Raw genomic sequence first — 19632 nt, forward strand, 5'->3', positions numbered from 1 at the left:
AATAAAGTACAATATTAATAAAAAAATATTTTTCATCAATATTATGCAAATATGGTTAATAATAATATCATTAATTATTGTATTAATTTAACATGGTTGGTTAAGTTAACCAATTATTTACTAATGATATTATATCAAAGAACCATATTAAATAAGAGATATAAGAGATGCCATTAATATGGACATGTATATGGCGAATGGAGAGCACTATGTAGAGACTCTATTTTAGTATACATATTAGTTCATAACTCATGTGGTGCGTAGGGTACAAATTTTTCTCTTTTTTTCAATAATTTTGAAATATAATTTAAAAGAGATATAATAGAATAGATAATTAAAATAGAACAGAATATAATAAACATAAAAATCTAATTATTTTCTATTTTTTGATATTAATATTATGGTATACTGTTAATATGCAAAATTCCAATAGTATATGTATAATTATCGAAATAGTAAGATAATATCTTATTATAATATAATAAGATCATTTAATATTAATAAGCTTCTTATTTAATATGATATTAAATCAAAATTTTATCAATAATATTATTTCTATAATGAGGCAGAGTCTTCATTATATATATACATCTACATATATGAAAGATAATTCAGCCGAGCTGGTTGACTAATTAATTATTTCAATTTCAATATTTAGTAACAAAAATAAATTTTGCATGTAGACATGAAAAAGGCTCCATACATCGCGGGATATTCAATGCATACCCCCGAATTTTTGCATCAGAGGAGCATGGTCAAGAAAGTCCACGTTGGTCCAGAATTCCTAGGGTACGCAAACGTGTACCAATAGCATGGATATCCATTCTCAAGTGAAACCTCCCCGAACCAACCGATTCTCCTCTCCATGAACCGGACCGGCTCATGGTCACAGCGCCAGCTTTTCTTCAGGCTTTTTGTTTTCCCCGTAATTATCCGTTCACGTTGCAAAGGTAATCGAACTAATCTCCTCCGCGGAACATCGTAACGCGTCCCCCCTCCTCCAGAAATCCTTACATATATGTCGATCCCGTTGGCCGCCCCTCTCCCCACTGCTATCTCCTCATCCACCGAATACTCCCAAAAAAAGGGAAAAAGAGAAATACACAAACAGAGAGAGGGCATGGCGGAGACCACGCAATCCATGGTCTTCACTAACCCCAAGAAGCGCGGCCACAAGGACGCCGCCGACGACGACGACGGATTCGTCGACGGCACCGGCGATTGGGCGGTGGTGTCGACGAAGAGGGGGGCGAGGAACGACCCGGCGGGGGCGCTGGCGAGCGCGCGGCACGAGTTCGGGGAGCACGGCGGGGTGAACATGTCGATCGAGGCGTCGGCTACGTTCACGGTGATGGAGCCCGACACGTTGCGCCGGATGTTCGCCGGCGAGCTCGGCCCCGACCGCGACTTCTTCATCTACAGCCGGCACTACAACCCCACGGTCCTGAACCTGGGCCGCCAGATGGCCGCCCTCGAGGGCACGGAGGCCGCCTACTGCACGGCCAGCGGCATGGCCGCCATCTCCTCCGTCATCATCCAGCTCTGCGGCGCCGGCGGCCGCGTCGTCGCCTCCCGCTGCCTCTACGGCGGCACCCACGCCCTCCTCGCCCACTTCCTCCCCTGGGCGTGCGGGATCCGGGCGGATTTCGTCGACATCGACGACATCGAGGCGGTGCGGGCGGCGATCCGGAGCGACAAGGGGGCGACGCGGGTGCTGTACGTGGAGATGATGTCGAACCCGACGCTGGCGGTGGCGGACGTGCCGAGGCTGAGCGCGGTGGCGAGGGAGGAGGGGGTGAAACTGGTGGTGGACAATACTTTCACGCCGATGGTGGTGTCACCGGCGAGACTCGGCGCCGACGTCGTCGTCCACAGCGTCTCCAAGTTCATCAGCGGCGGGGCGGACGTCATCGCAGGTATGCCCTCGTTGGATCGAACACGTGCCATGCATCTAGGTAATTAATCTAGAGCGCGCCACCCACAACGACCTCCTCCGGTCTAAGGTGCGCCCCTCTCGGCGTGCCTCTCGTTAACGATTCAGTTGAATCTGACGGCATGTCTGGGAAACGGGTGCAAACGTACGGTACACCTTTACCTTGGCTTGGCTTGACGTGTTGTGGTTATTATTATTATTATTATTATTATTGTCCCACTTCTACCATCTAAACCTCTGAGACGTATGATTTCTGGCCCACTCAGAATCATAGCTCTAGCTAGCTAATGATTCTGAATGGGCAACCAAAACTTTATTCTTTCCTAAAACAATGAAGTGCGCTTAATTGGGACCCAGTGAATTAATGAAATGAGATAAGTTGTAGTTAACCGAAGGGCAAAAAGTGCCACCATTGAGGTGGTAGCTCAGTGGAACGGAGCCTTACTTCTAACCAAGTGATTCCGAGTTTGAAACGTACGAACGTCGATTAAATTGAGGAGACCGGATGCTTTCTGCTCGGACACAGAATTTGAAAGGGCTACTGGTCCTTTGGTAGCCTCGGTGGTGCTAGGTATGATGTACTCATATGAAAGATTCATGCCGGAGCCCAGAGAGGTCACCAAGCCGGCCCACGGATGGGGAGGGTATAAGTAAAACCGGTCGGGGTGCCCAACATACAGTCATTTCTGCCCACATCGATCATTCTTCTGGCGGGGTGGAGGCCCAGTGGGGGCTGCTACGTGGGGGTGGACTTGTCCCTTCCTCCTCCCTCCCCTTTTTGGTTTAGCCAAAAAAAAAAAAAAAAAGTGCCCAAATAATTGCCAACAAAATGAAAGGAAGAAGAACTATGGACAGACAGAAACCTTGGGATATGCATGCATGCATACATACATCCATACATACATACATATATATATATATATATATATATATATAGGTTCTGTAGGTGTTAACTAAAACTTGGATCGATCGATTGTTTGTTGTTTTCTTATCGCATCAGATGTGTACGTTATCATGTCTGTGCTTGTGGTGGTAGGTGCGATATGCGGCCCGGCCAGCCTGGTGCAGTCGATGATGGACCTGCACCGTGGAGCGCTGATGCTGCTGGGGCCAACCATGAACGCCAAGGTGGCCTTCGATTTATCGGAGCGGCTGCCCCACCTGTCCCTCCGCATGAAGGAGCACAGCAACCGGGCCATGGCCTACGCGAGCCGCATGAAGAAGCTGGGCCTCAGGGTCATCTACCCGGGCCTGGAAGACCACCCCCACCACTCCCTCCTGGCCTCCATGGCCAACCCGGGCTACGGCTTCGGCGGCATGCTCTGCCTCGACATGGGCTCCGAGGAGCGAGCCAACCGGCTGATGCACCACCTCCAGAACACCGCCCAGTTTGGCCTCATGGCCGTCAGCCTCGGCTACTACGAGACCCTCATGTCCTGCTCCGGCAGCAGCACCAGCAGCGAGTTGAGTCCCGAGGAAAGGGCCCAGGCCGGCATCTCCCCGGGCCTCATCCGCATGTCCGTGGGCTACAGCGGCACGCTGGACCAGCGATGGGCCCAGTTCGAGCGGGCCCTCGCCCTCAGGCAGCAGCCCGCGTCGCAGGATGCTACCATCTACTGCAAGGTCTAAGGGAGGTCTTTCTTTCTGGATTTCGCCCGCTAGCAGTATATGTTTAATTAAGATAAGAGTGTGATGCATGTCTTGTACCGTGGCTCTTCATGTGCTGTGCTGTTTTCAAGCGGAACCAAGTTGACTGGGGGTTCGTATGGGCTGCTGAATGTCTCAACACAACTGTGTCTCTCTTGTGGCTGTTTTGCTGCCAAAATGTGATGCATTGATAAGTGACAAGAAGGAATAAAGTATTCTAGCATTAATAAAGTAATATTTGATGATCCCTCAAAGAGACTAAGAATGCTTTTACTAGTTAAGACGTATCAAAAGTTAAAGTTATGGAAGGGTATGTCTGAATTATTTAATTAATTGTCCCAATCGATGCCCCTCTTGGTTAGAAGTTGGGTCCTGATATCCAGGACAGCCAGGGATTGGTAGCGACTCGAGTCAATTCAGTTTAAATCAAATCTGCGTGTCACTGTCTCATATGCAAACTATTTGAGTTGCGCATTCTGAGTTCCTCGAGGATAATGCTTATCCTTTCCGAATCAAAAAAGGTGAATGGAGAAAAATATCAGATATTTTTCTATGATCATATTTTTCTTCCTAGTCTATTTTTCTTTTGACCAAACAAGTCAGGGTGGTTCTCCTGCTCCTGATTTCTCGCATTAATATATTAATAAGATTAAAATATAAAGACTACATTAGTTTTTGACTGTTCACAGTTTAATTATTACCGTTACCGTTGCTTCAGAAGATTGCCCGAAAGAGGGGCGATAAGTAACGGGTGATCACAATGCACGTCAGGCATTCGTCATCCGTGAGATCATTCTTCTCCAACAAAACAAATGGACCGCAAAACGAGCTTTGGCTTGCGGAACATGTCATATCCAGTTGGATCATCTCGATAGATTCATGTCGATAACTCCAACTTTTTGTTGGGAAAATAGAATCCCACGACAAACTATCCAAAGAGGAACGCTGAAGCAAGAGCGAACCCTCCCCGCGATTAACATAAGACGAGGATTCTCCATTCCGTTTCGCCCCGTACATTGACATAATTAGAAGAAGCATATAGATAATTATACAAGTCATAATTCGCATGCATCATGATTTATGATTATGATAGCAGTGGCAACAGCAAAGTGGTCTAGCTTTCCATAGTACAGGAAGGTCCTCTTTGTTGTCTCTTGGAGTAAGAGCGTATGTATTTAGAGCTAGTTTGATTCATAAATATTATTTTATTAAAATATTTTTTAATATAATATCTAAAAAATAATTTCCATATATTTGATTGTTTATTAAAAAAATGACGCTTCAGAACGGCTTATATTTTTTAAAAAAATTATGTAAAGTATTTATTATACCATTAATAAAAAAATATTCTATTCTATTTAAAAACTTAAAAAATAATTTTGAAAAATAATTATTATAATTTTCATTAGATTTTTTTATATATACATAATTTTTTTTAATAAAAATATAAAAATATTATTTTTATAAAAAATATTTTTTATTTTTTATTTAAAAATTTCGATCAAATTTGAGATATTTTTTATTTTTTTGTTGATATTTTTTTTTTTTTGGTTCTCTTCCTAAATGAGCCCTAGATGGAAGGAGACCTATCTCTGCCACTGCGGGACAGCAAATTATTGAATGACAACTGGATTGGTCATTGGACCAGGCTTGAGGAAATTCCGCATTTGCACACCCCATACACAGCTACTAGAGACTTCCTTGTCCACATATGGCAAGCTCTCTGCGGGCAAATAGACACCTGTGGGACCTTTACTGACATTTGTTTCAAGGTTTCGTGGCTTTTCGTACTAAATGACTACCGTTGAGGCTGATATACAACGCTTCTTTCCCTATCAAAAATAAGGCAAAGAATACTGAAAGAAGGCCAAAAAAAAAAGTTTTTAATGAGCTTGAAAGTGTCATGTTGATCGAGAATGCAGATGAATTGAGTCAAAATTAAATTGAATATCTAGTGCAAGCCGAAATAAATTGAAGATGCAGATGTACGATGGCAAATCTTGGGATGGAGCGTCCTTGGCCCAGCTTGGACCAGTACTCCATTCCCTATTTGCTTGGCCTTTTACCATAGGGACCACATTGCGATCCCTTTTCTCATCTTTAACCAAATGATTGGAGTCATTCCCACGCCATTGTTTTTTTTTCGTTTCTTTTTGAATCAGACGAGACTCATGAATGGATGCAGCTCAAAGAACTTCGGCATTGTAATGGTAGAGATTTTCATACAAACACATGTTTGAGCAAGAATCTGGTGTAATGAAATAATTGACATTATTGATACTTCAGCACTCCTAACTTTTCTGTCCGTTACACACAAACAAACAAAAAAAGAAAGAAAACGAAAAACAGCACTGTTTGCCCAAGTGACCTCTCTTTCACAAGTCGACGGAGAACACAGTAGCAGATGTCAACATGGTAGGTTTTTTTTTTTTAAAAAAAAAAAAGAACACAAATATTATAAACAACACTTCTTACAATAGTTTAGCTTTTGTGGCTATTTAGCAGTTAGTTCCAATCTGAATGCAAAAGAATCTAGAATGTTTTTGAAACCATATTTCACAACCCTGGTTCCTCTTCTTTTTAGACAACCAAACCTATATCTTCTCACTATATTTCATGACCAAAGCAATTCAGACAACATTAACTCATTTGAAATTCCAATAACAATAATAACTATATTCATTAAGAAAAGGGCATCATCGCGGTAAGTTGGAGCGACATCTTCAGCAAAGAAAGACTATTTAGTATATATTTACATGATATTAGCTTCTTTCTACCAAAGATAACCTTACGTAAACTTATATAATTGCTGAGCTTACCAGCAAGTCTACACAACGCTTGTCAGAAGCATATATAATTCAACCTCCCTGAAGGGATAGGAGGTATTGCTTCAGCTATGTAAACATAAAAGTTGTTGGATAAAATAAGGAATTAGAGTAAATCTGGAATGTGATCTGCAAAAAAATATCCAAGATGCATTCCACCTGCTTGAATAAGTTTGATATTGCCAAGCCATATGCCCATAAACACACCAATATAGCATGTTTTGCATAGCCAGCACCCTTTACCGGTTAATTTCCTCTAATTAGAATCTGTTAATTGAATCTGATCCTACATATTAGAGGAAAACAATGTTTAAAAAAAGAGAAAAGTCTATTGCAGCTTGGTCAGAATTCTTTACAAACTTGTCCGGATCGTTTATAATTTCAGTCAAGATATTCTGATATTATTACTTGTACACTGCAGCAACCTTTTCTTATCTACAACAGGAATCTTGCAGTGCTTGCTTATGACTCTTGAGATGTGTGCAATTCAGAAGTATGCAAGCCCACAGATGTGCAATTCAGCAATGCCATACCTAGTACAGTACATTTACAAATAATTAGCATGCTAGATGCATCAGTTTAAAACAAGAACAATGTCACATCTACTAAGAGTGTCACCTTTTGGTCAGCCTAACCAAGCAACAAGCTGATCATCCTTAAGATATCCCACAGAAAACTCATAAACATAAATAGAAAACACCATACTGTTATTTTGGCAATTTACTCAATACCCAGACATAAACAGAAAAGAACTTGGTATTCCCCCCTTGAAATATAACCAAAGATCAAAGAAGTTGACAGTATGTGTTCCTAGTCAAAGACACTATGCTTCTCATAGTCTGATTATGCTGTCTCACTTTAGTTGAATGTTTCAATCTCAAGTTGGAAACTTCACCTCACCAGTCATCTACATCCTTCACTGAATACTGGCTTCTAGGATTGCTCAAGTTCTCATCTAGCAATAAACAGGTCTATGATATTCCCGTCCAACGTTAATCCACTTCACCATGAATTCCTATTTATTATCAAATCTTCTAGATCAAATCTTTTAGCATGAATTTCTATTTAAGACAAAATCTGCCAGATTTGGACAACACCCCCCCCCCCAAAAAAAAAAAAATAAATAATAAAATAATAAAATAATAATAATAATAAATAATAAAAAAAAACGCATACATACACATTGATTCGGGGGAGAGGGGCGAGAGAGAGAGAGAGAGAGAGAGAGAGAGAGAGAGAGGTGAACTAGGATCTGGATTTAAAGTTGGATACAATTAGGTGAAATTGGAAGGTAGGGGTCTAACAATGATGACCCAATTTATAGAATATGATCTCTTTCTACCTTGAAACTGCCCAAATTTTGACCTCTTGATGCACAAGCTAGGAGTCACCAAGTTATATGATTTTTGGTTTGTAAGCAGTTTAGAAAGAAGTAGATTACAATCAACAGCTAGTATCATCATTGTTAGACCTCTGTCTCCCAAATTCACCTACCCGAACCAACTTCAATTTGGTTGACTGGATCATAGTCCACCCTTCTCTCTCTTGGTGCACATACAAAATGCAACCCAACTATCCAAATCATGATTGGTTGTTCCTTGTGTCTAATTCTTCAATCTAAATTAAAGACCTTAATGGTCTTTAGCCTACACCACGGAGGTGCCAACTATTCATACTAGCTTTGTCCATTCTATCCTCTTTTTGTCCTACTCCAAACTTCCTAACATTTTTTAATTTCTTTCCTCCTAGCTTACCACACAATCAACTCATTATCTTATCTCTACCATGCCCATATATCTGCACTACCCAGCAATTGATTTGTATGATGGAACTGGTTTATCACACTCTTGAGAAAGTATCCTTCATCTCTATAGTATCTGCTTTATCATCCATCATGTTTTGATTATATATGATAATTTTACATCTCCCCTATTTATTTATATATGAAACAAGCTACCAAAAATAACATGGTTGGGAAATGTTTTGCTTTGAACTCTAATTGCATCCTCGAGTCCACACATGCATTGGAGTCGCAGTCAACACATTATGATTGGATCCAATTAACTTCTGAACCTTTATCCCATAAAATTTCCTTCCACAATTCCCAACACAATGTTAAACCCTTCTGTAGTATCATCATTCAATACTATATCTTTTCTGCATGCAAATAAAATAATGGACCACATGACGTACTTCAGCAATAATTGCATTTTACAACGAGTAAAAAGTGATAAAGGCAATAATTTAGCCCAATTAAGTTTTACCACCACTCAAACTCTCTATATGACATGACATCACTTCTATGTCTTCAAAATTGTTTCTGTACCCGGCCAAATAAGCTGGCCTTCACAACTACCCAGAAAAAACTCTCATACTCGGTCATGAATAAACTCCAAGTTAGCTAAAAAAATACTTGTGCATTTTCTTTCTCTTAGCTTTACATTTACCATCGTTTGCTCTAAGAATGGCCTTAATGACACATGATGCCAACTGGCTGTATAAATCATAGTTATTTACCTTATACATGGCTTCAAATTTTGTGCCCATGAAAAACTATTGTAAAGATGTTTCAAGAATCTTAATTCCACGTAACATACTGTTTTAGCATATATTTTCAATGTCAAATACAACTAAAAGTGCTTTATATATGGAAGCAAATCATACTGATAAATAACCATTCTGTTGAATAAAAAGCATGCCTATGGGAAGTCCAGTCAAAAATTGTACAGAATGTAATAGGATCAAGTAAAACATTCACCTGAAAAGATACTTTTATGCTTATGAGCTGTAATGATCCAACATTAAAAGCAATTAATCTGGTCTACTGCTGATACTCTTGGATAAGAATTGGAGGATAAGTTCAAAAGGAAATTTGTAGAAAAACCAGATGGCTCATTTTCACCAAATAAAATCTGCAATCAGGAATGTATAACATAAAGTATTTGGAAACAAAGCTACCAAACTGCAAGTGATGTCATAACCAACATATTACCAGATATTCAGTGTGGCTCACGAAAGGCTTAGGTTAGTCGTGGAACAATTCTTGCCGGAGAACTTCATAACTAGGCCATCAATATCAGCAGGAAGAAGAAATTTTTGCAATAGGCAACCTGTAGAGAAAGGCTCAGGTGGTGGAATGATCATGAGGGCTCCATTCTTTTTACTCAACATTCCCATCACAGTCAAAGCGCTTCCCTCCTTGATGTACCTGTCAGTCATTCAAATATGCAGTAACAACTATTAAGAAAATTTCTACAACAGCCAACGATGTAAAAGTTCTGGACTAAAATGGTCTTAAACTCTTAATACCCTTCCTTAAGACGTAATAAACGAGTTTCAGCAGGAAGGTGTCTTCTTTCCAGCCATTTTTTCAAGGTAGAAGACAGTTCTCTGTTTTTACTTGTCGTGTTAACGAGTATGTTTTCATCCACCAGGGGGAACACTTTCGAACTGTAACCAGCCTTCACCAAAGCTCTGGCACCAGACTTTATATCTGTTATGTAAAAGTCTGCAGCAAACCTCTGCAAGAGACCCAAAGATGTAAAACAATGGGCATAGACTGTGTGAAAGTATCAACATGGATAATTATTAGAGTACATTAACTGAAAATGAGTTGTAGAATCACTTTACCATCTCCTAGATACCTTCAAGTCCTCCAGAAATATGGCATATCAACCAAACAATGACTAATAAGCATCACTTGTATCACATTGGTGGAGTAAATTATTGATCATTAGTATGTAGAATACCACACAACCTATATAAGCTTCTTAGACAAGGAACCACTCTCTTCATTCGAAGCTAAAAATTAAACACCATATAAGTACTTGCTTCCCTTCAAATGAACTCATTGCTTTTTCTTAGATCTCTAAATTTTTGTATCAGTAAGTCATTAACACTTAAAATTTAGTTTCATAAACGTATAAGATAGCTTGTGTTTTTAAAACTTTTCTTTCTCATATTCTTGCATCCAAGACCTTGAACTTCCACAATAAAACCTCAATTAACTTGTCTTTCCCAGAACAACTCAACCCCTCACCTCAAAAAATAAGTTAGTACCACTTTCACATTTAATGGTCAATTTGGTGTATCCATTAGGCAAATCTCTTTTGCCACATGCTATGCCCAAGACCCTAGAATCCCTGCTTCCTTTTCCTATAAAGTATCAACGAGGGTTTCTGAAAACACTGAGGATTTATAAGAGATATGATGGAGATGGAAGTTGATAATCAAGAATTTTTAGTTCTATTACATGCATTGTTTGAATATCTAACGTAAAACATAACATTTTAGAGAAATGTTTCATATGATTCATCCATCACCTTATTAGCAAACTGTGTTGGGACCAATTTCGGTTGAAACATTTCAAATTTAGTAAAATGTCATCAAACTGTAGCTCACATAGAAAGGCATAAAGACTGGAATTTTATTTTCAATTGCATAACGAAATCTACAGATTTGTTTTTTGAAGGATGACTGATCTAACCAAGAAGAGGCGGTTCATAATGAACACTTAACATCTGTGCGTGTGTGTGTGTGTGTGTGATCACTGAGCACTCTTTTTAAACAGAAAAATGCTTGGATCATTTGTTTACTTGCTGCTTGTTATCTAGGTCTTTGTGATGTGTTATCCTCAGGCAAAAATATCACATCAGACCACCTAGTGACTTTTTGTGGGGAAATGGAGGAACAATTAGTATTTTAGAAGTATTCAAGCTAGGAGAACATTTACAAAGAAGTGCAAGCTAGTATATAAGTGGTCAGAAAGCTAGAGATTTGCAACGTCAGGTCCCCTATTTGGAATTTTACTTTGGGGATAGTTGGTTTATGCTTCTATTTTGTTAGCTTTAATTTGCCTCTTTTCTTAGTCCTGTAACACTGCTCTTTGGATATGCCTTTTTATCTATTAGTCCTGTATCTTTAATTAATTTTGGACAAGGCTACTTTGTGGGATCTACTAACCTGCAGCTGCTGTTGAGTGTTTCGATGTTCTACTACCTGCTTTGCTATCTATAAATCATAGTGGTGTTCTCTTCTCTCTCTTAGTGAAAGGAAAATACACAATCAGCTAAAGTCTACTAATAAAATCAGCTTATACATACATACATACATATATATACATATGAATGCCAACATATACATATATAACCAAAATGAACATATAAAAGTTATTATGCCAAAGACATGTTCAACAACAATTGTTATCAACTGTTACTCTAAAGGAAAAGATATGATAAGTAATATTAAGCCTCAACAAAATGAAGAGCTATTATTGTACCTCCACATATACTAAATTCCATTGGAAGTATCTTCTGTTAGCATTTGGTGGCTTTGATCCAAATCTGCTATATTCATACAGAAGTGTTGATGTATACACACATCTTCCAACCTTCTCATATGAAGATTCAAGAGAAAGATCCTCACACGAAGCAAACTGAGAATAATTAAAAAAATGAAAGGCAATTGTGACTTGCCAAACTACAGTAAAAATCGTGAGAAAATAATATCTTATGTTAAGATAACAACAAATAGGAAGAAAACCAATCTAAAATATCCATCTAGAAACTCGAGATAGAGTTTAAGAAAAATTTAAATAAATAGTATCAAATAAGTTGTGAAAGGGTTCTGAACATTTCAATTGTCATAAAAAGAATTTGGAACTAAGAACACATGCATATTCTACAAAACCTAATGTCAGATCCATCTCAAACACCAACATAAAGAATTCGACTGTAGTGGTAATAATCTAAGCTGAATGAAATGCAAGAAATGTCATGCAACATCTGAAAAGAAAAGGTGTCCTATCTACTATGTAATATGTGGTCTCACATTGTGAGAGTTTGCATAGTACATTCTTTTAATCTTATTTAAAAGAAGCTATCTCATGACCTTGACCTGTACTTCTCATCTTCCATAACCTTCCACCTTGAAAAATATTGTACTTGTAAGGTACTGTTGTTTAGTGGCATGGTTTTCAACACATTCATTTTTTTTGTTGGGTAAGTTGGTAAAATTCCAAGACCTCAAGGCGTGCAAATATCCTTATATTGCGCTATGTGAACCATCGTTTATGCCGATGACACCTAGATGCAAGGTTTGTCGTCTCGGTATTGGACCTCGTATCGGTGCCACACTAGCACCGTGTCAGTACGGTACGGAATTTTTTCGGCATATCGAGTGTCAGTGTGCCACTCATACCAGATACCGGTACCGAACCAGTACGGTACATCCCGTATTGCTCGTTTCGGGCCGGTACGGCAAACAATGCCCGGATGCCTCCCTTTTCACCCTTTATCGCAAGTTACTATAAGGTCTTCCCCAAAAACATGGACCAGGATCCAGTGGTTGCATGGTCACTTTTAGCGCCACATGAGAATTACATTTAGCATTTCTAACTATACTTGTTGCCGCATGCCATCATTGAGATTCATAGGCTTAACTTTTAAATAAGATCTCAATCGAAAAGAACATGCTTCCTAGTCCAATATATGAGTCTTTCAGCTGTACTTCCACATTCAGTAATTTGATTTATGTTCTGCATCTGAATACTTCTCTTGTTCAAACAATGATATGATTCTCGAAGAGAAGTTGCCGTCGAAATTTGGCCCAGATTCCAGAACAAAAAGATCCTGTTGTACATGTCATGAACCTTGCTGATGCACATTTGAGAGGGCACATCAGAGGCTGACCCGAAAAGCAAAAGGGCTCAATGACTACTCCACACCCGAGTCAATGTTAGCTGGCAATTGCAGATGATGAAATAAATCATGAAAATTTGATGACATAAGGTTGACATATTGCTGACACCATTTGAACTATCCAAAGTTGGAAGTTAAATATCTAGTAAAGAGAACTTGGCATCAAAATCAATCAAAAATGCCATCAGGTCAGCTAGGCCAAATAAGATCATGAGAAAATTTGTTCTCTTTCCTTTCCACAATGGCAAAATCTCCTTCTTGCTCAGCAATGGATGAGTGAAGACAAATTCAAGCTTAGTTTCAAAGTTTTCTACATCTCTAAGTAGGGGTTCTTTGCTATATTAAAGCCATCTCAAATTTCTATATGGTGATAACTTCAGTTATGAATAGATGGAACAGGAAGAAGCTTTATCACCTCTTACTTCTTGAAGGATATTCATTCTTCCTATATATTAAGAAAAGGGAATCAAGTGGCTGACTAGTTGGTGGATGTGCAGCTCATAGGGAAGAAGAGTTCCAATACTCGTGCTTTTCCTCATCTTGCTTCTCTTGTAATGATGGATGCTAGTGGCCGTATCATGGTTTGAAATCCCGGTGGGGCATCCCGCAGGATGTTGGGGCAGGGTACCATCCCAAGTGTCGGGATGGGATCGTTCGCCATCGTCCCAACATCCTGATCGGTGCATCCTACGAGATCCCTAATCCCAAGTATCAGGATGCGGTAGGACAATGACACGTTCCATTCTACAGGAAACTAAGGCAATCCTATCCCATGGAATTTAAAACCTTGGACTCATATCCATAATTCATTAAAAAAAGCATTTTTGAACTGTATGAAATTGCTATTTCTCTACTCGTCTTTGTGACGTGTTAGTGTTATTACCTTTACCTTCTTGTTCAGCTATGGATGAATGTGAACAAATTCAAGGTTAGGTTAAGAGTGTTCTACATCTTTAAATAGGAGTGCTTAGTCAGTATAAACCAGCTTTGAAAAATTAATTAGATTGTTATTTCTATACTTCCCTTTGTAAGTTATGAATGTTATTTCTTTTTGCTTTCCTCCTCTTATTTGCTACTCCAACCTTGTTGGCTAGATCTTCCTTTGCAAAGATATCTCCACATGTACCAAATCCACTTAGGTAGGTACTGTGAGCTCACTTCTCTTGATTTGCACATGTCACAAGCAATTTTTTTCCAGTGATTAAACCTTTTTTATAATGCAAATGGATTGACCATTTTTAAGATATCTAATTTTTACACTTTCCATCAAAGGAAATCAAAAACAACCTACCAGAAGTATTTCAATGAGGTTGCAAGCATCCACTTAAGATCTTATGTACTGTCAGGGCTTCCTCTTTCATTGACAATAAAATTCCAACTAACTAGTTTACAACCTTGTCTCATCAAAACCTTAGCATAAGAAGCATTTAAAACAAGATTTTAAGTACCGTGGGATGGCGTCACCCAGTTTTTTGTGAAACAGGATGCCTTATGTACTAGTAGTTGGGATAGTGGATGTCCTGTCCCAGTTAATTTTCCGATTCATCCCATACCAACACTCGAGATAGTGGGATGCCCTGTTGTCTCACCAGTATTTAAAACCTTGATTTCAAATATGTAAGAATACAAATAGTTAGTAGACAAGCCATACAACCAAGGTATGCCGTATCGGCCCGAATCGGACGGTACGGGGTGTACCATACCGTACCAGTATCTAGTACGCCAAAAAAACTTTATACCATACCGTACCGACACGGTACTAGTGTGGCACTAGTACAGGGCCCGGTACCGAGACGGCAAACATTGCATCCAACATTCACCATAAGATCAAAGCATTGATCTTATCTAGGGATGCAACTTAATCTAGATCAAACTGAACTGTACTTGACCTAACCTGTAGCTTGTGTCAAGTTGGACCCTAGGTATTGCTTGGATAGGTGGGGCTTGAATTGGTAAATATCCCAAAATTATTGTTAGATTGGGCTTGGGTTGAAGGTTTAAGCAACCTGGCCCAATTTTGACTTGCTATCCTCTTAACCCAAGCCAAGCCAAATATGTCCCTTTTTTCATTCAATCAGACCCAACCCAACAATAACCTATGGCATATTTATAGAAAGGTATCTTTCCCATCAAAATCAAACCAACTATATTTAGTATCATGTAAATTTTAAGTTCTAAGCTAATGTTGATAGATTAGATTCAAATACCATCTTTGACAAGTTAAAGTGGATGAAAATCTGTTGATGCATCCAACCCAAGTCAACAATCAACTTGAGATATGTTCTGAGTTAGAAATTGTGGAGCCGAGTTGGGTTTGGGTTATAGATTGGTTGGATTTTAAGTTGGGTTTGTTCAAGTCAAGATTGGATGGTTTAAAACATGAAATGAGTATGGGCTATCCCTTAACCCACTCCAACCTGCTTGAGTTGCACCCTTTATCTCATCAGTCCCAATATGCCTTCCAAGCATTACAATTCCTCTAGATGTGTTTATTGAATTTCCCATTAAAGGTGAGTAATGCAGATCGAAGTTTGATTAATACGCAGCCACAGGAATAACCAAATATCTGAACTTCAAGAAAAAAAAAATGAAGTTTGCTGTTCAAATTATAGGTCTTGTAAAACAGTATGACATTTAAAAAAAGCAAGTCAAATAAAAGAGCAGAGTTGATCAGGTTGCAAAATGATAAGGAGTATTTGCAGCTGTTTTAGAATATTGAAAAATAAAAAAGAATTAAATGATCACAGCAACAAACTGTGGGTAACATTGCTATGATGAGGTGCAGAAAAGATTCATCAATGCTAAATTTTGTGAAAGTGTAAAAGGGCTAAATCGGACACAATAGGAGCATTGAGAATCAGAAGCTGTATGATCCAAAGTTTAGCTAGAAGGGATGCAAATAGTGAAAGCATAAGAAGATGAGTTTGAGAGGTCATTGGACAGCAGTCAAAAACAGATAATTTTTCAAATCCAAAGTATAACTCAATTACAGGGATCAACTGTCAGGTAGTGACAGAAGCACTGTGTGAATTTTCTCCTTAGCAAGACTAGCACATGGATAATAATTAAGTCTGTTACAAAGAAGCAAACTGTTGTTAATTCAAAAGATTAAAGAGGTCAGAATAAACAGTAAATTGCTGGTTCTACAAGAATGAAAATCTGCAAGGTTTGATGCGGGACAACTAGGAAATGAAAACAAGTGTTCGATCAACAACTTTACTAATGTCAAATTTAAACATGGGAAACCAGATCTCTGATATGATTGCCCAGTGAATGGCCTACACTACATATTTATATAAGCAACATTGCATATGTAGTGCTTGAACTTAATTAAGACTGCAAATTAATCTAGTTGTCTATAAAGATCTCAGTTTCAGCTGGATAATAGGCTCAATTGAACTTGTTCAATTAAGATACAAATCAAGCCTAAGCCTCGTCTAAATCCCAACTGGTAACTCATGAACAAGACAAGCCTAAAAGGCTAAAACACTTTGGGCTCACAAGAATAAATAAAGCTTGGGCTTGGCTCAATAAAAGGCTCATTCAATTAAGAAATGAACCAAGCTCAAACATTGGCAGTTAAGCTCAGTGGAAGCTAGAAAACCCCTTTTCATATAACAAGCCAAACCTGAGCAGCCTAGAGCTTGGCTTGCCTCAGCCCAGAATTTAAAAATGCACAATTCTTGTGCTGCTACAGGAACAAGCTTTAGACTCCATAGTTGCAAGGTAATATCAATTGTCCATGACTACAAGTCACAGCACAGAATTGCTGAATGATGAAATCACCATTATGAGAAGCTGCAGTCATAGATCAGCTGGTATTCATGTACCTTGGCTGCATGAAAATCTAGCTAAAAGTATATGCATAATCAAGTCGAGAGTGGGCATGATTGAAGAACAATAATGGGCATAGTATGACTATCAACCAAAAAAGGTAAACACACATAACCTTTGGATCAACTAAGGCAGAGATATCACAGATCATGACCATGTGTTATGCGAATAAATGATCAAGCTTGATATTAGTGCCACCAACAGAACAACATAACTGCATTACAAGAAAATAAAGGAACTAACAGGTGTTGCATGATATGCTGGACAAAGGGTTGAAAAAGGCAAAAAATATGGTCCAGAAATCATGATAGATAATTAATGGATTAATAAATAATTCCAGAAACATGATAAAAATACAAGCAACTATTTTTCAGTAATAATGCCCAGAAACAAGAACTAAAGTGGCGATCTATGAGTCCATAATTTCGGGGAGATGAAATGACTAGAACATGTTACTTGATAGAAAAATTGTTTACAATCGACAGAAACTGATTCTGCGACTCTCTGCACTCCACCAAGATGCAAGAAATAACAGATGGAAAAATATCAAAAAAAGAAATGGACTTAGCATGGAAACAATACAAAACTAACAAGTACCAAAAGTTCCAAGGTCATTGCAAGATGCATGTGATTTCTCTCAAATGAGAACAAAAAAAACTTAGGATGCCGATGATAGCTTTGTGCTCCCAAAACATGGTTACACTTCAAAAGTCAATTAAATTATTAAGCAGAGCAGCAAAATGTGTCAACCTATGCAGTGTGAAACAGTTGGAAATCAAAAAACCAAGTGAACAATCCAAGGATTGTAAGCCATAATCAAGATATCTCATTAAAAACCAAATCCCGTGTACAGGAAGCCCTCAAATAGAAGATCCAAAAGCACAGGAAATCAGCATGCGGTTATTGGCAGTCAGATAGTATAAGCAAGGTAACCCTTTTGGTTGTTTAAGCAATCACTACAATGTCATGAGTATAGCTAATAGGTAGATCGATCCATAGTTTCTTGAATGACAAAAGCAGATAGAAAGCAATGGTGGCAACTCAGTGATATTTATACAGGTTCATATGTTACCACAGTAGAAGAACACTACCATATAGAATACAAGGTAGAATGCATATACATATCTCTAATATACAATGCAGGTGTACATATAAACTAAAATTATCATCCTCAACCACCACAAAATGCCTGGTGATGTCAAATGCAACATCCATAGGCCTGGGCCCCTTCAAGGATGCGTCATAGCTCAGAAGGCACGCAAACTCGTACAGTTTAGATGTATTTAAAGACTCTTAAAACGATCTGATTCAAGCATCAAAAACACCATGCTAGACAGAATAGACTGCCATATGGCCAATCAAGAACCAAGAATTACCCAAGTAAGACTCTCTTCAGTAGTATTTCTTAGCCCTTCAGTAGATTTACCCGAGTTAAACTAACCCCTTCTGAGGCTATAATACCCCCCAAGAATCTGTTGATACCAAACAGTCTTCCGCCTGAAACAACTCAACCAGACTTCTTTACGCATTAGGAAAGAAGCCTGACTACGTTTTCAGTCACGCTCATTAAAGAACCTACCAAACAAATCCAAACAGTGAGACTGGGCATTTCCCATTTAAGATCCCGAACGGCGTTGCAGTAACAATAAAAGAGAAATTTTTATCGTTTCTGGGAAACAAAGAGATAGAAAAGCTGGCGGGGGATCAAGTCGTAAGCAATCCAAGAAACCAACAATCTAATAAGAATCAAGAAAAGAACGTACCAAAAGGAAAAAAGAAGGGATCTAGGATCACATTACCCCGGTGATCTTGACGAGCTGGCCGTCCCTGGCGGTGACGAGGTCGGAGGCCGGGAGGCGGTCGAGGAAGACAAGAACAGCGCGGTCGTTCCGGAAGCTGGCCGCGTTCCAGAGGAGGAAGGAGGCGACAAGGGCGGAGAGGAGGAGGACGGCGGCGAGGAGAAGGGCGTTGTGGACGACGACGAGGATGAGGAGGGAGACGGCGAGGGCGGCGAGAAGAAGAGGGACAATGACGCAGGGGACGGCGGCGGGGACCGGGAGCTGGCACCGGCGGCCGGCGGCGGTGACGGAGAGGTCGTTCATCCCTCCTCCTCCTCCTTCGCCCGCGGTGTCTCCTCTCGGGGCATGAGCCAACGCCGGACCCGAGAGACAGATGAGGGGGCGGTGGATGGGGTTTAATGTGGCTTGGGGCTTGGGGAAGCGGATACGGGACGTATCGGCTATCAGAAAATAATAAACGCGCCCGGCCGACCGTTGCTGTCTCGTTAGCTTCGGCGATGGTCGCTTTCTGTTTCGGTAGTTCAGAAACGGACACCATTTGGCTAAACAAATCAGGAAAACAAATAAATATTTCTTAGATATTGGTAGCTATTTAGGATGCTAATGGCATGGCGACCAATCGCTGTGGGGGACGCTGAGGTCTGTGTGTCATCAATAAGACAAGGATGTGGGTTGACAAGTCGCATTTAAATGGAACTCCAGGCATATCGAATGGTGAATCTTATTATTTCTAATTAGCAAAGCCTCTTTATGTCTGCCTTACAAGGGCTTTCTTCGTTTTTCCTTTTTCTTTTTTTTTTTGGAAGCATGCTAGGGCTTCCATTTTATGCACAAAGTACAGTTTGAAATTGAGATAGGCAAAATGAGGATATTGAGATACTTTCCATAAAGCTTTC

The 19632-nt window shown here is 39.5% G+C and overlaps 2 protein-coding genes across 3 annotated transcripts; one reads left to right on the forward strand and one right to left on the reverse strand.

Moving 5' to 3' along the window:
• The first annotated feature begins 1022 nt into the window (after positions 1-1022).
• MGL (methionine gamma-lyase) lies at positions 1023-3828 on the forward strand. The gene is made up of 2 exons (XM_008793399.5): positions 1023-1916; positions 2970-3828. Exons 1-2 carry the CDS (start codon positions 1121-1123, stop codon positions 3560-3562), a joined length of 1389 nt encoding a protein of 462 aa, XP_008791621.2. The 5' UTR covers positions 1023-1120; the 3' UTR covers positions 3563-3828.
• Positions 3829-6535: 2707 nt separating this feature from the next.
• LOC103708517 (protein SHOU4-like) lies at positions 6536-19164 on the reverse strand. 2 transcript variants are annotated; one of them, XR_001879539.5, is made up of 6 exons: positions 18737-19163; positions 11684-11839; positions 9715-9926; positions 9398-9613; positions 9164-9317; positions 6536-6938 (listed from the first exon to the last, which is right to left on the reverse strand). XR_001879539.5 is itself a non-coding variant. In XM_008793477.6 (5 exons), exons 1-4 carry the CDS (start codon positions 19037-19039, stop codon positions 9415-9417), a joined length of 870 nt encoding a protein of 289 aa, XP_008791699.3. In that variant the 5' UTR covers positions 19040-19164; the 3' UTR covers positions 6536-6938; positions 9398-9414. The 2 variants fall into 2 exon arrangements, 1 of the variants encoding a protein (XP_008791699.3); XM_008793477.6 differs by lacking the exon at positions 9164-9317 and having other exon boundaries at positions 18737-19164.
• Between the last annotated feature and the right edge of the window lie 468 nt (positions 19165-19632).

The sequence above is a fragment of the Phoenix dactylifera genome, chromosome 3 (genome assembly GCF_051530095.1).
Source record: "Phoenix dactylifera cultivar Ajwa chromosome 3, Ajwa_hap1_PhDact_Kaust_v1.1, whole genome shotgun sequence".
Taxonomy (NCBI): domain Eukaryota; kingdom Viridiplantae; phylum Streptophyta; class Magnoliopsida; order Arecales; family Arecaceae; genus Phoenix; species Phoenix dactylifera.